The 13,457-nt window shown below is 43.0% G+C and overlaps 1 protein-coding gene across 2 annotated transcripts in view; it reads right to left on the bottom strand.

Moving 5' to 3' along the window:
* FIG4 (FIG4 phosphoinositide 5-phosphatase) overlaps positions 1–13,457 on the bottom strand; it is a 71,747-nt gene that overhangs the window by 23,738 nt on the left and 34,552 nt on the right. For both annotated transcript variants that reach the window (XR_005028263.2, XM_036902947.2), the window contains exons 11-16: positions 11,753–11,886; positions 10,354–10,470; positions 8,604–8,649; positions 7,791–7,939; positions 7,282–7,448; positions 1,184–1,322 (exon numbers count right to left, since the gene is read on the bottom strand). Coding sequence is in view for 1 of the 2 variants with exons in the window: in XM_036902947.2 (XP_036758842.2) it covers positions 1,184–1,322; positions 7,282–7,448; positions 7,791–7,939; positions 8,604–8,649; positions 10,354–10,470; positions 11,753–11,886 (752 nt within the window). In the remaining variant the exon portion in view is untranslated. The remainder of the gene's footprint in view (positions 1–1,183; positions 1,323–7,281; positions 7,449–7,790; positions 7,940–8,603; positions 8,650–10,353; positions 10,471–11,752; positions 11,887–13,457) is intronic.

The raw sequence follows: 13,457 nt of genomic DNA, 5'->3' as shown, positions 1-13,457 counted from the left end.
TGGGGTTTCGAGTGACAGGAAGGGTCACCTCATGGGGACCAGGTGTGGATGGACTCTATGTAGAACTAGGGTCATTCCCTCTTACCTCACTCATCAAAAATGTTATTTCAGAATACATCATTGGTAAACACAGTATTAAGTACAGAAAGCCCACCAAGTTTGGAAACAAGTGAATATATAATAGTGCTTATTGATAGGATATTACAATATGTGATAAAATAGTAATGCCTTAAGTTTCCAGATTTTATGGCCATCTTGTGTGATTTTTAATAAATGTTATGACTAGGGAATGTAAACCTCCTTTAAAAATAATAACACTAACATCTACTGGACTTACTATGTGCTAAAGACATTATCTCATCTAATTCTCAGAAAAATCTACAAGTTCAATCTTATTATTATGTCTATTTTACTGATGTGAAAACTGAGAATTGGACCATTTATGTGACTTGTCCCTGGTCACAGAGGTACTGACTACAGGCAGTCTCTGCAGAGCACGGCTGCTTCAGGACTGTGTTCATTCTGTGTCGGACCCAGTACTACTCCCCACACGTTTGCCCACCTAATCCTCAGAGTGGCCCTGCGACCTGTGCACGGGCATCTCCACTTGGCCGACGAGAGAGATTCCCGGAGGCCCTGTTACAGGTCCCGGGTAATGTCTGCGCACAGCCCACCTCCCAGCCCAAGCTTTCTTCCGCTTACTGCCTTAGGCTGACCCTAGGAAATGCAAGCATTTGCTAAGTTGCCTGTGATCTGTCCGCACAACCAGCACAGACTGACAAGACGCCCCTGCAGGGCTGGGGCGGCAGCGCCGCACCAACCAAAGGCCCCAGCAGATGGGCGCGGTGGGCACGAGGGTCACACCGCAGGCCTCTGCACAGAGCAGACCGGGCTGTGGCCTAACCCAGGCGGAAAACTCTGCTCACGAGGCACAAGTGTTCGCACCAGCACACGACTCCCGAGGGGCCGCCCTGTCCACTGGATTCTCATCGAATCCTCACCAACTGCTAGCACGACTTACCAAGCCTACTGTCAGGACCTCGACGATGCTAAACTCCTCATGGCAAACAGCTACTAAAGCTGACGACTTTAGCCCATGTGATTATTTCTCAAAAAGAAAAGTATCTCATATTCAAAATAGCATCAAATCTGAATTTACACAGTAGACTAGGAAGGAAATTACCTTCTTCTTGTTGGTAGAAGCCTCATGGTGTTTTTATGATGCAAATAAAAATCTGTTGGGAGCTCCCAGAGATGAGGCTTCCCTTCAGTGGGACGGAAAACTCCCAGGAAGAGATTAATGGAATCTTGTCTATCAGCATCTAAAAAGCAAAAATATGTATTTCAGGAAATCCACTACTGATATATACAACTCAGGAGAATGTTTTCTGACTAGGAAACCTGTGATTTCATAATATGTACCTCTGGAAATGATAATATTTATACTTCAAAGGTCATACACATATGCAGAATCTCAAACAGTCACCAAGAATTTGAGCAGAATTAAAATCTTGCTTCAAAATGTTTCTTTTTTGCCCCATACCGTTCATAATGTAGAGGAGGGTGAATATAAAATGCTTCTTGGATTTTGAGAGATTCTTAAAAATCTTTAATAACTGCCATAGTACTATAGTAACTTGTTTTTAGAACAAAAACATATTCTCACCATTTATTTGTCTACCTGAAACAAATACGTCTTTGCTTTATTGCAAAGACAAGCAGAGGCATTGGAAACAAATAAAATCGATCTAATTCCTACTCATACTGTTGCACAATCTTGAACAAGGTGGTTTGCACAGCTTCTACTTCTAACCCTTGAAAAGCTGTTCTCCATTTCTTTAAGCAGAAAGCAGAAACTTTCTGTCTCCCTCAGCTGTGGGCCTGGCCACTCCCTTTGTGCTAGATAATGATGGCAGGGCAGGCACACGGATAACAGCCTCATTCTAACCATTCAACCAGTCCCGAATTACTGATGATAGACATACAGTGTATTTCCTCTTCCTTTTCTAATTATACTTGGGAAGGAGTGATGACAGGCACTGAAGCGGTCCCAAGCTCCACTCCCCCATTCCGCACCCTCTCCTCCCTGGCATCCCCCATTCTTTCCCCCCATTTCCTTCTTTCCATTCTTGTCTCAGAGCCCTGTGTATTCAAGTTTGGGGCAGACATCCACAATATCAATAATAACCTCTTTCTGAAAATGAGCAAGAAGTAGGAAGAGGGTGCAACAGAAATGACTGCTTTTGAAACAAGGTAACGTTGTCAAAGAATCAATTTTCTTCCAACAGCTATAGTGAACACAGTTATTTCTGAAATTAGCAACATTGCTCTCATTGGGCTGTTTGGCCATTTCAGCAAAAGCAGTAAAGGAAACATGGTACATCAAATATGTATTCAAGTTATTAGTATTTTGACAGGAAGCATTCCATTAAAACAATTATCTTTCAGGTAAAAGTAATATATAAAAAGCATGTGTTTATATGCTGAATATATTTGAGGCCTTTTTCCCCATTTGTTGAGGGAAAACATCAAGTGTTAAATGATGCAGACATTAATGCCCCAATCTGCATCCTCTTTACACAACACGAAAGTAAACATACTGCTTTTATAGTAATTACACTCTTTATGCTTCTTGAATAGCCTTAATGGCATTTAATGATTCATACTATGCAGTACCTCAAAATATCTTAATACTATCTAAAGAAGCTTGCCATTTTCAGCCATATTTTCAAGGAGTTTCTTTCATCCTTTAAACCTAGTAGCTTCCTTTATTTTAACAAGTATGATAAAATGTAAGATGTGAGAAACATGACCAAATAGAGGACATTCATTCAAAGGATCATAATGGAGATAGATGTCTTGAATGCACTGCTGTTGTATGACTTAAAACGTGTCTATGGTGCTAAAGGCCACTTACTAAGCATGCACCGTAGGGCCAGCCCTAATGGGCCTGAGGATTGTTTACTGGCTACTTTTGACTGCAAATAAGAGTATCAATGCCAGGAAGACAGCAGTCCTTGGACTATGGACAAGAACTTAAAACAGGGTGAGTCCTCTGTAGATGCAGACTACAAAGAGGACTAGATGAGTACCTACTGTGTACTTTACTTTATCATGCTTTAAAGGAAAAAAAAATACACACCCATCAAACCCCATTCAAACAGGTAAACACTAACCAGTTCTGTTATGCACTGTATTTAAATAGATAAGGCTCAAATCTAACAGTTCTTTTTAATTTGCCAAAAGAATTTATTTTGGAACTAGAGTATTTGTTGTTCTAATATTAAAGTAAGTTTGTGTTGAGGGGCCTGTGAAGCCAGTAAGGGACAGGAATATTCCTCAATAATGAGCACTGTTTACTGCAAGGGGAAGGGATACGAAGGTTCGATCCCTAACTCATCCTATACACTGAAATAAATACAATTATATGTAAGAAAGACAAAGATTGACACCCTTACAGGCAAAGAGAAACACAGAATTTTTTTAAAGAAACAGAAATAGACAATGAGCATACAAAAATTCTATTTTACTAGCTATCAAACAAATGCAGGTTAAAACAATATACCATTTTCTACTATTAAGCTGGCAAATATTTTTTTTAAATGGGCACGTCCATACTCCGCTGAGGGAGCATTAACTGCTATTTCCTTTCTGTAAGGCAATCAGGCAAAACACACACACACACACACACGTATATGTGTACATACATGTATTTTAAAGCCTTGAAAGTATCTATACTCTCTAATAAATATGCTTCTGGAATTTTCATAATAAAAGATCAAAGATATGCAAAAAAGGTATATGTTCAAAGACGTTTGTTTAAAAGGAACCTAAATGCAAAATAATAACAACTGAATCACAATGCTCAAGGACAGGCTTCCATAGGCTACTAAAAATCATGTTGTAGAAGAATATTTAAGGTCATAAAGATTGCTCATGTTATCTAAAAGGGCAAAAGTAGAATATAAATTATATGTGTAATGAAACTTGAAGGTTCATATTCTCGTAAATATAAATAACTGGCTATCTCTGGAAGGTGAGGACTATATGATTTATTTATGAGTTATTCAGGTTAACATATATTACTTCCACAATTGAAAAAAAAACATTCACTCATTCCTCCAAGAACCAGTTACGTCCCACACTGAGGATTCAGTGATACACACAACTGACCCTTCAGAGGCTCACACTGCATGGTGGGAAACAAAAATATATGCAAGCAAGTAACGGTCAGGGGACTTTCAGGGCATGTAAGTTCTATGAAGAAAATAACACCGAGCACCTGAGAATGGTGGGAGAGGAGAGGGACACTCATACTGGTGGTCAGGGAAAGGGGCAGAGGCGGAAGCATCTAAGGAGGGTGAGGAGGCGGCGGCCACACAGCTCTGAGGCCTGTGCCTGTCAGGACAAGTGCAGAGACCTGAAGGGGGAGTGAGAGGGCAGGTGAGGGACGGAAGGGCCAGACCACAGAAGGCTGTGGGTCACGGTGACGAGTCTTGTTTTAAGAGCAATGGCAGCCCTGGAAGGGTTTTTAAAGAGGGAGTGAAGTGATCTGGGGTCCTTGGATAAGAAGGAAATGTGACACACACACACACACACACACACACACACTCAGGAAGGAAGAAGACCACGCAGTGCCATGACAGGACCGGAGTGCCGCGGGGACGAGCCGAAGGCGCCGGGCACTCCTCTACAGCCTCTGTGGGGCCCGGTCCCAGCAGCACGCTGGGTTTGGACTCCGGCCTCCCCATCTGTGAGTCACCCAGTCTGTGCTGCTCTGTCACAGCAGCCCTAGGTGGTGACACAGGTTTCCGGGCACGGGCGGGATCTATGATTTGCTTCTGAGCAACCGGACGCGGCCAAGGCAGGCCAGCTCCCCCGACACAGCGTGATTTATATGAGACCCTGTCTTGCTAGCAGACTCATTCTAGAGGTCCTTTCCTTGCCGGCTGTGAAGCAGCAAGTTGCTACGAGTCCTGTCACCACAGAAACTGCAAGAAATTTAATTCCACCAACAGACACGAGTGGAGAAGTAGACGCTTTGCTCGTTAGGCCTTGAGATGGGACAATGGCATGGCTGACACCTTGAGCACAGCTTCATGAGAGACTGCAGAGAATCCAGCTAACCTGGGCCTGGACTTCTGACCACAGAAATCCTGGGAGAACAAATGCATGTTGTTGAGCAGCTACGGTTTTAGTAATTTGTTACACAGCACAGAAAACAAATACACTTGAACTGCTGCACAGCAAAGTGGCTCTGCACTCCCTCTGGGCATGGACAACGGTGAAAGCTGACCCCTGTGAGTGTTTTCATGCACGCCTCAGGGACCCCCACCGCTGGGGGCCCTCCTGCCATCCCCTTCGTGCAGCACATGCCTCTTCTCATGTCAGTTTCTTGCAGCTCCTTCCTCCCCAGGAACCTAGGGACTACCTCTTGGTTCTTGTGCAAGGGTCCCTGTGGCCAGGGACAGACTCCCAGCACTTCCACACCCTCCCCCGGGAGGCCTGTATCTGGTCACAAGCAAACACGGAGGGACAGTTTGGCCCAGCCGACTTCAGGAGGCTGGCTGTTCCCAACGTGGCAGCCCTCTCGCCGGCCTGTCCCTCTGCTTCAGCTCAGCCACACAGTGGCCCAAAGCCAGCAGCTGCACGGGCCCCCAGCACCACGGCTGCACCAGGCGCCCAGGGCCTGCTGAAAGCCCCCCTCTCCAGGCCGGGTGCGAGCGAGTCACTCCAACAGCTCACGCCGTACAATCTCCTCACCAAACTTTCTTCTCCATATTTTGTGCTTTTTTTTAGTCCTTGATCGGGTTCAAGAGCCCATGACGCTCAGAATCACTGAGCACTTGCCATGTGAATTCTGGGGCTGGGGGTCTGACTCACAAGCACTCTGCTTTGCAATGCCTGCTGTGTGAAAAACTGCATCAGAATGGAGGCAGGAAAAGTGGCACTTTAACAACCTGTTGCTTTTAGTATTCACAAGTCATAAAGTAAGGAAAGGGCATAATTTAGTGTTAATGTTACTATTCATTTCTAGTTGACATTTAAAAAAAATCAATGATGTTTACATTCTTAGATAACTGTCAAGATGTGAGCCCTATTTAAAAATGCTTCAATAGCTAGTATCCAGAAGATAGGAAAAAACAAGTGCTGGTGAGGATGTGGAGAAAAGGGAACACTTGCACTCTGTCGGTGCAAACGTAAACTGGTGCAGCCACTATGGAAAACAATATGGAGGTTCCTCAAAAAATTAAAAATAGAAATACCAATCTAGCATTTCCATGTGGGTATTTATCTGAAGAAAATGAAAACACTAATTTGAAAATAAATATGCACCCCCATGCTCATTGTGGCATTATTTACAATAGCCAAGATATGGAAGCAACTTATGTGACCATCAATAGAGGAATGAATAAAGAAGTGGAGTATGTATATATGTATGTGTGCATGTGGGTGTATATATGCATGCATGGAACGGAACACTACGCAGCCATAAAAATGAATGAAATCTTGCCATTTGAAACAACATGGATGGACTTGGTGGGTATTATGCTAAGTGAAATAAGTCCAACAGGAAAAGACATATATTCTGTGATTTCACTTACATGTGAAATATATAAAACAAAACAAATGAAGGAACAAAACACAGGAACAGACTCATAAAAACAGAATAAACTGGTGGTTGCCAGAAGAGAGGAGGTTAAGGGGATGGGCAAAACAGGTGAAGGGGATTAAGAGGTACAAATTCCACTTATAAAGTAAGTCACAGGGATGAAAAAGTACAACGTAGGGAATATTGTCAATAACATTGTAGTAACTGTGTGGAGACAGTGACTAGACTTATCGTGGGGAACACTTTGGGATGTGCATACATGTCAGATCACTGTGCTGTACATCTGAAACTAACACAATACTGTATGTTAACTATACTTCAGTATAAAAATTTTTAAATAATGATTCAATACCTTCAAACAAATTTAACTGTTGTAGCACATACACAGAAATATAGGAGACAGAAGCCAAAGAATCAAAATATTTTGCTTTATGTAAAAGCTGCAATTATGTGTAGCACAGCAAAAGTGCCTTATTTAAAATACAATGTTCATTCATTCATTTATAGAACAGATGTTTATTCAGTACTTTCTAAGTGACAGACTCTATTTTACTTAGACTTTTTAAATATTTAATTTTGATTTTATATAGCTTAAAAAAAAGTGTACACATGAAAAGGAAAATGCACAACAGTGTAAGTCTTAGAAATGCCTATTTTTCCAGAATTACCTGAAAAAGCATTGCTGTAATATCTAGACAGGGTCTGCATGATGTCTTTTGAGTGCTGGGTCCATGGTGCTATCTTCCTGTAGGTTTTTACACGATGGACAAGTTGAGAACCCCCATACTGAAGGGACAGGGTGTCCCCATGATCTTCATAGAGCTCCTCAAACAACCTAAGCAAGAGAAAAACAAACTTTAAAGATTTTTGCCAAAAGTAGTATACATTATTCACGTAGCCACAGATCCAAAATAAGTCTTTACTTTATGAACTCCACTGGGCCTGTCTTTTCAAGTAGATTTTTCAACATCTTGAAGATAAATAAATGCAAATGCAAAATATATTGGGTTAATAGCCCAATAAGCAACAAAGTCACAGAAAACACTAACTTGAATAATGTTGTTCAGCAACATGTCTCTGAGGAGCTCAAAGGAGAAACACACTCCCAGAAGTGCGTGCTATTCCCCAGGTTTGCTTCCTGCCCTCCGGCCTTCAAAACATGGAAAGTAAGGCTCACCTGACTGCATCTGTGTCAAACTGCAGGTGCGGCTTGTCGATCAACCCCAGGGAATACAGCTGATAGGCCAGCGCGCATTTGCCCACCATGAACTGGGCCGTGTTGGTGCGATCTAGGCAGTCCACACAGTTGGTTCGAAGAACGCCAGTCTAAAGAGAAATACCTTAAGACTTTCATTGTCAGCCAGCAAAACTACTTCTATCATACTTTAGATTTCTTCTTAGAAGTAGAAGAAAAGCTGTAGGCAGGTATTATTCCTGAACAAATAATGAATGTTTCCTCAATTAGAAAAGGTTCTCTTTGCTGCTCATTTACGACTCCGCAGCAGCATCGCTGCCCCTTCTAGTCTATGCTTGAATTTTCTTCTTTAGTTTAACAAGATGAAACAAGAAGCTCAGTTTCCACATGCACCAATTAATAAAATATGTGCTTTTTTTCTGATATATCATCTCTACTGTATAAACCAAATTAGTGCTTGAGGCCATAACATGCTTAAAGCTTAATTCAAATACATAGTGACTGTATTCGGCTCAGCCTCAAAAGTCATCCCAATTTGTTCTTGTCATATTCCTGTTTATGTCCTATTTCCAATAATAAAATTCATAATATAGAGAAAAAAATCCATGGGCTGTTATTAGTTTAGCTGCACATCCTCTGTAAGAGTTAAACAGGAGCAGTAAAGCTTTTAAAAAATCACTCTCAAATGATTAAGTTTTGCATTAAATAGGAAGTGTCCCTCTCCACGACCACTTCCAGAAAGCATCATACGCTGAATATAGATTCTCGTCATTATTAATATAATGTCACCCGTACCTGCAGGCGGCCAGTGGGAATCACACACCCTCCTAGTTCATTCCACCTGTTTAAAAACACATACTTTAAAAACATTTAATAACATTATCTAAATTAATTTTTGGTACAAGCTCTTCATTAAGATCAAAGAAAGTAACAGAGCTGAATGCATATGAATAATCAGCGGATTCTATTTTCTTTCACTCTTCCAAGTAAATGAATATGCACGTAACGGAGACGGGATGCTGTCCACGCTTCCTCAAGGAAAGCCAGGGAAGGAGCATCTTAAGTGCCCCACTGCCCCATGTGCTGGCATTGCCACCCATGCCAACCAAACTCCCTCTTGCTTTAACTGAAGCCCATGTCCTGCCTGGTCTCTACAGACATGAGTAATCACAGGGCATATTTCTAATAAACCCTCCGAGCCTTATCCTTCTCCCTGCAACATTCAGATTCTCCCCTCCTCCAGCTCTTTTTCATGGGGCTTTGTTACATTCTTTTGCCTGTTTTTACAGACTTTATTATTATTTTGCCTCCTATTCATTTTCTCCAAGTGCTAATGAATGCATGGGAATATGTTCTAAGTACTGTAAAATGATATTAATATTTTGTTTTAATTACTTAAAATACTTTGAAGATGTGGTGCAGAAAGGAGCTGACAGCAGGCCTGATGGCTGCTGGCCTCTCAAAGGCTCGCTCCCAAGGCCAGACCCTGGCCGGCACCTAGGGGTCGGGTTGCGGCCATTCGCGGTACAGATAAGAGAGGCTTACTGAGCCTAAACTGTATGGTTTTGTTGAACATCCTCTTTCCTTCTGCGAGTCTGAAATTTGGGTACCTGCCAGGCAAAGGCTGTCTAAGGGACCAGCCTCCAATAATAAACCCTGGCATGGTGGCACTGTGTCCACCATTCACCCCTGCACGGCACCTCACACCTGCTGCCATGCCGGCTGCTGGGGGTATGAGGCCTGTGCTGGGCGGCTTTGCCAGGAGAAGCCTGCACTTGGCTTCCTCCGCACTCTGCCCGTGCGCCTTTGCCCTTTGCTAATCCTGCGTCATGTCCTCTGACCGTCACAAATCACGGCCATGTGCACAACAGTCCATGAGTGCTTCCAGCTCTCCTGGTGGGTCACTGAGCCGGGAGTGGTCTTGGGGGCCCCGTCACGGGTGCCCTAAAATTCAAGCTATAACAAAAGGATTACTTCTGAAGACATACACCCTTATAGTTGGTGGTTTTCATTTTTTTTTAGCCATTATAGGAAGTTAACTTTGTTAACTGAAAATAGTGCTCAAAGTATATAATAATGGATCCCTACAAAGATAAACACAGGTCCTTGATCTGAAGAAGCTCACAAAATAGTAAATAGTAATGAAGGAAGATTTCTGAGTAAACAACTAGAGTACAATAATAAACATTATTTTCATTAAAATGTTAGTATTTAGTCTATAAGAAAAAAATTCCTATTCCTATTTTAAACTGAAAAATAGAATTCATTGCAGGAAACTTTTCTTTACAGAAATATTTTATGTAATGTTGATCCACGAGGCAAGCCAAAACGATTCCACGGCCACCACCCCAAGGTGCGTGCCTGCCGGAGCGAATCCCTGCCCATGGCGACTGTCCGTCACGCTGACCCGAGCAGCCTGTCTTGCCTCCCCGGAGGAGTAACTCACCACCTCTCACACAGTACAAACTGCTCCTATTTATAGAGTATTTTTATCTGTAAGAGCAAAATTCTTGATTTATCTGAAGTGTTTAAATACCATACATACTTTTCATCTGGCCGCAAAATGCTACAGTAGGAATCAGGGCGGTTCACAAAGAAACCTGTTTTCTTCACCACACTTTCTGCGATCACATTCAGTCGGTCAAGAACATTACACAGCTTGCTGAGGAGAAGAGGAAAAATTACAAAAGTGTGAAGAACCCCAATTTTAATACATATTTATCAGTATACCTGAAGTGAATAAAGTCTACAGTGATGATAACCAGTGATTTAATTTCTAAACTCTCTTGTACTCAACAGAAATAGTATAACAATTTCTAGAATACAAAGTATACTCAATAACCAGCATGATTTGGTACAAGGAGGTGGTAATGAGCTGTAACTTAGTATCAACTGCTGGCAAGCCTTCATCTTGGCACATTACATCCCTGCCGGATTCCCAAAGCCTTTCAAGTCAGTCAAGTCTGTGCATTCAGAAACAACAGTGAGGGGGGCACAATGCACAGTGTAGGTGTCTGGGAAGAAAACCCTGGAAATAAATTAATGTGAATGACTCCAACCTGCAATCAGGCTTATGCTCAGGGAAGGTGTGTATGTGTGAGCCTGTGTGCATGGGTATCTAACTGCATAAAATGATTTAGAAAAAAGTACAATGAATTAAGTGCAAAACAATATAGTAACATAAAAAAAAAGAGACCTCAAACTAATCTGAGTGTTTACAGGATGCCAATAAAGTGAGCGGAAAGGCAAAGGTGGGTTCATGAACTGCCTCCGGGGTCGGACTTGGGCACATATGGAGGCTGCAGAGGTGCTCACTGCTGGGCCAGGGGCCAGCCATCCGGCCCAGCGGGCTTCTGTCTGGTCCTTGGCTGATGAATTTGGATGAGATGAATTCTGAATGAGTCCCTGAAGGTAAAAGATTGGTGGGAAAGCAGCCCAAGAGGTGGGGGAGGGACAGAGGCTGCTACCGTGGGGGCAGAGCAGGAGGTTTAGCTTCTCAGGAACACAGCAGCTCTGGGCGTGAAGCAAAGTCACTACATTCTGGAACCATCCAGGTGGCGGGGCTTTATTTAGTATTATACTAAGGAGTCCAGACTTACTACACACAGTCAGGAGTTACTTAAGGTTCTTCCCCAAGTGAGATCACTGGGAAGTAGTGTCTGACAAAAGCGGTTAAGCAGGGAGAGAGAATGAAGTAGAAAAAGTGAAACTAATGTCCTTAAGGAAAAGTAGTGGACTAGAGATGTTCTGAAATGACTAGACACTTCACAGAGAATTTGCAAATGGTGTAAACAGATGGCTAATTTAAACACTGAAATGATACACCAGAAGCAAACAGCTGCTCAGCAGGTTCATGACAGAAATTTGAAGCCAACATTTACTTGGAGAATGTAAGTAAGGAGAAAAGTAAGATGCCATGAGCAGACACATGACTATCTCCTTACCTTTTGGTGTACTTGGCCATGTCCCAAGGAATGTAAACAATGGCGTGCTCAGGAGGCAGAAACTGGTTGAGGTATGTCACAGCGGCTACGAGCTCCTCACTGAGAATTCTCTCGTGCTTTCTCTTCTCTCGTTCCTTTAACAAAAGTTAAACATTTTAGTGTTCTAATAACCTTAGACTAGAGGAACAGAATTTTAACATTTGTGCTTTTCAGCTAAGACAAAAAGCCTAAGACTTAATCTATTACAATGTAGCCTAGTAAAATTGAAATAATAAAATGCAAAGAAATACTTTACTGAATTAAAGTCAACAGATATAACTTTAAAGGCTAAAGAAGATCAGATTTCTTCCTTGTAACCTCCTGCCGCTTCCAGAAGCCCAGCTCGCCCTGCCTGGGTCTGGCCCACACAGCCCACATCACACTCTGGGAGAGCAGAACTCCCCAAGGACCAAAAGAAGGGACCCCCACCCCCCAACTCCATCCAGCTAAGGATCAGGCAGGGATGAACGGGGCCGGATGGGAAATTCCCCGGCACAGCGGAGGGCACTCTGCAGCCTTCGTACATTTCTGAATTCAGCCCGCACAGAACACCCTGCAGGCAGCCGAGGCAGGCCCTTTCTCCCCTTTCATGCCGTGGCTGAAGGAAGTGGACAGGTGTTCACAGGACCACATCTGGCCCTCTGCCTCCTTGCCTGCAGGATCCCCACAGGTGTTGCACTGCCTCTCATTCAAGAGCGGCCAATGCATCACTGTGCAGCTCCACGAATGGAACACTGGAGCTGCCACTAACTAGCCACGTGGCCGTGGGCAAGGTTCTCAACTTTCCTAGGTTTCCATTTGGTCTCCGTGTGAAATGGGGTAACAACAGTGTACCCCTTAGAGCATCAATGTGGAGCTTAGAGATACAACACAGTAATTTCTTATTAGTGCATCTGGCACATGGTGCGTGTTAGTAAGAATGAACTATTCTTATTGTTACCCCAATCGGATCTTCACCTAGAAAGAAAGTAGCATCAGTGACGCTGACATGGGGTTGAGGCACTACAATTGGCACCGAGAGGTCTACGCTGCTCAGCCACCGTGACTGCTTCTCAGTGGTCATGAATTTAATCAGATAACTACTGTAGAAACAAAACAGGGTATCTATTTTGCACAGCTAAGTAAATCAAGTAGATGAATTAGATAAGAGTTGATTCAGTTAAGGCAGTTTAGGATGAACATATAGTTTATTTTTACATCTAAGAAAATTATATACTTCGAATTTTTCTCAAAAGGACTTTAAATCAACTAGGGAAACAACTTCGTGAAATTCTTCTATCAAATCTGACATTTTATGAGATGGAGAGAAAAGCTTATTTAATCAACCTTCAATTGTGTCCATGTAAAGCATCTGCTTTATGCATTGTCTGTTCACAGTGGATCGGTTCGTCAGCCTCCTTAGGGTCACAGACCCCTTTAACAACCAAAGAAAACTTCAGATATACAAGTGATTTTGCGTACAGCTCCAGAAGGGTCAGACACAGCCCCCCGCCGCCCTCCCATCACCACATACACACACAGTCTACCCGTGGCCCAGGATTTAAAACCTCTGACAGACTTGTGCCTGACTCGGGCTGACCACCTACTGCGGGAGCTGCATGGACTGCTGCCCCTGGTTCTCCCAGGCCCCCAGGAGGTGTCACACAGGATCCGCGGCCAGTGGGCA

Source organism: Manis pentadactyla, chromosome 12 (assembly GCF_030020395.1).
Source record: "Manis pentadactyla isolate mManPen7 chromosome 12, mManPen7.hap1, whole genome shotgun sequence".
NCBI classification, from domain to species: domain Eukaryota; kingdom Metazoa; phylum Chordata; class Mammalia; order Pholidota; family Manidae; genus Manis; species Manis pentadactyla.
This window is presented reverse-complemented; position numbering and strand designations above follow the sequence as displayed.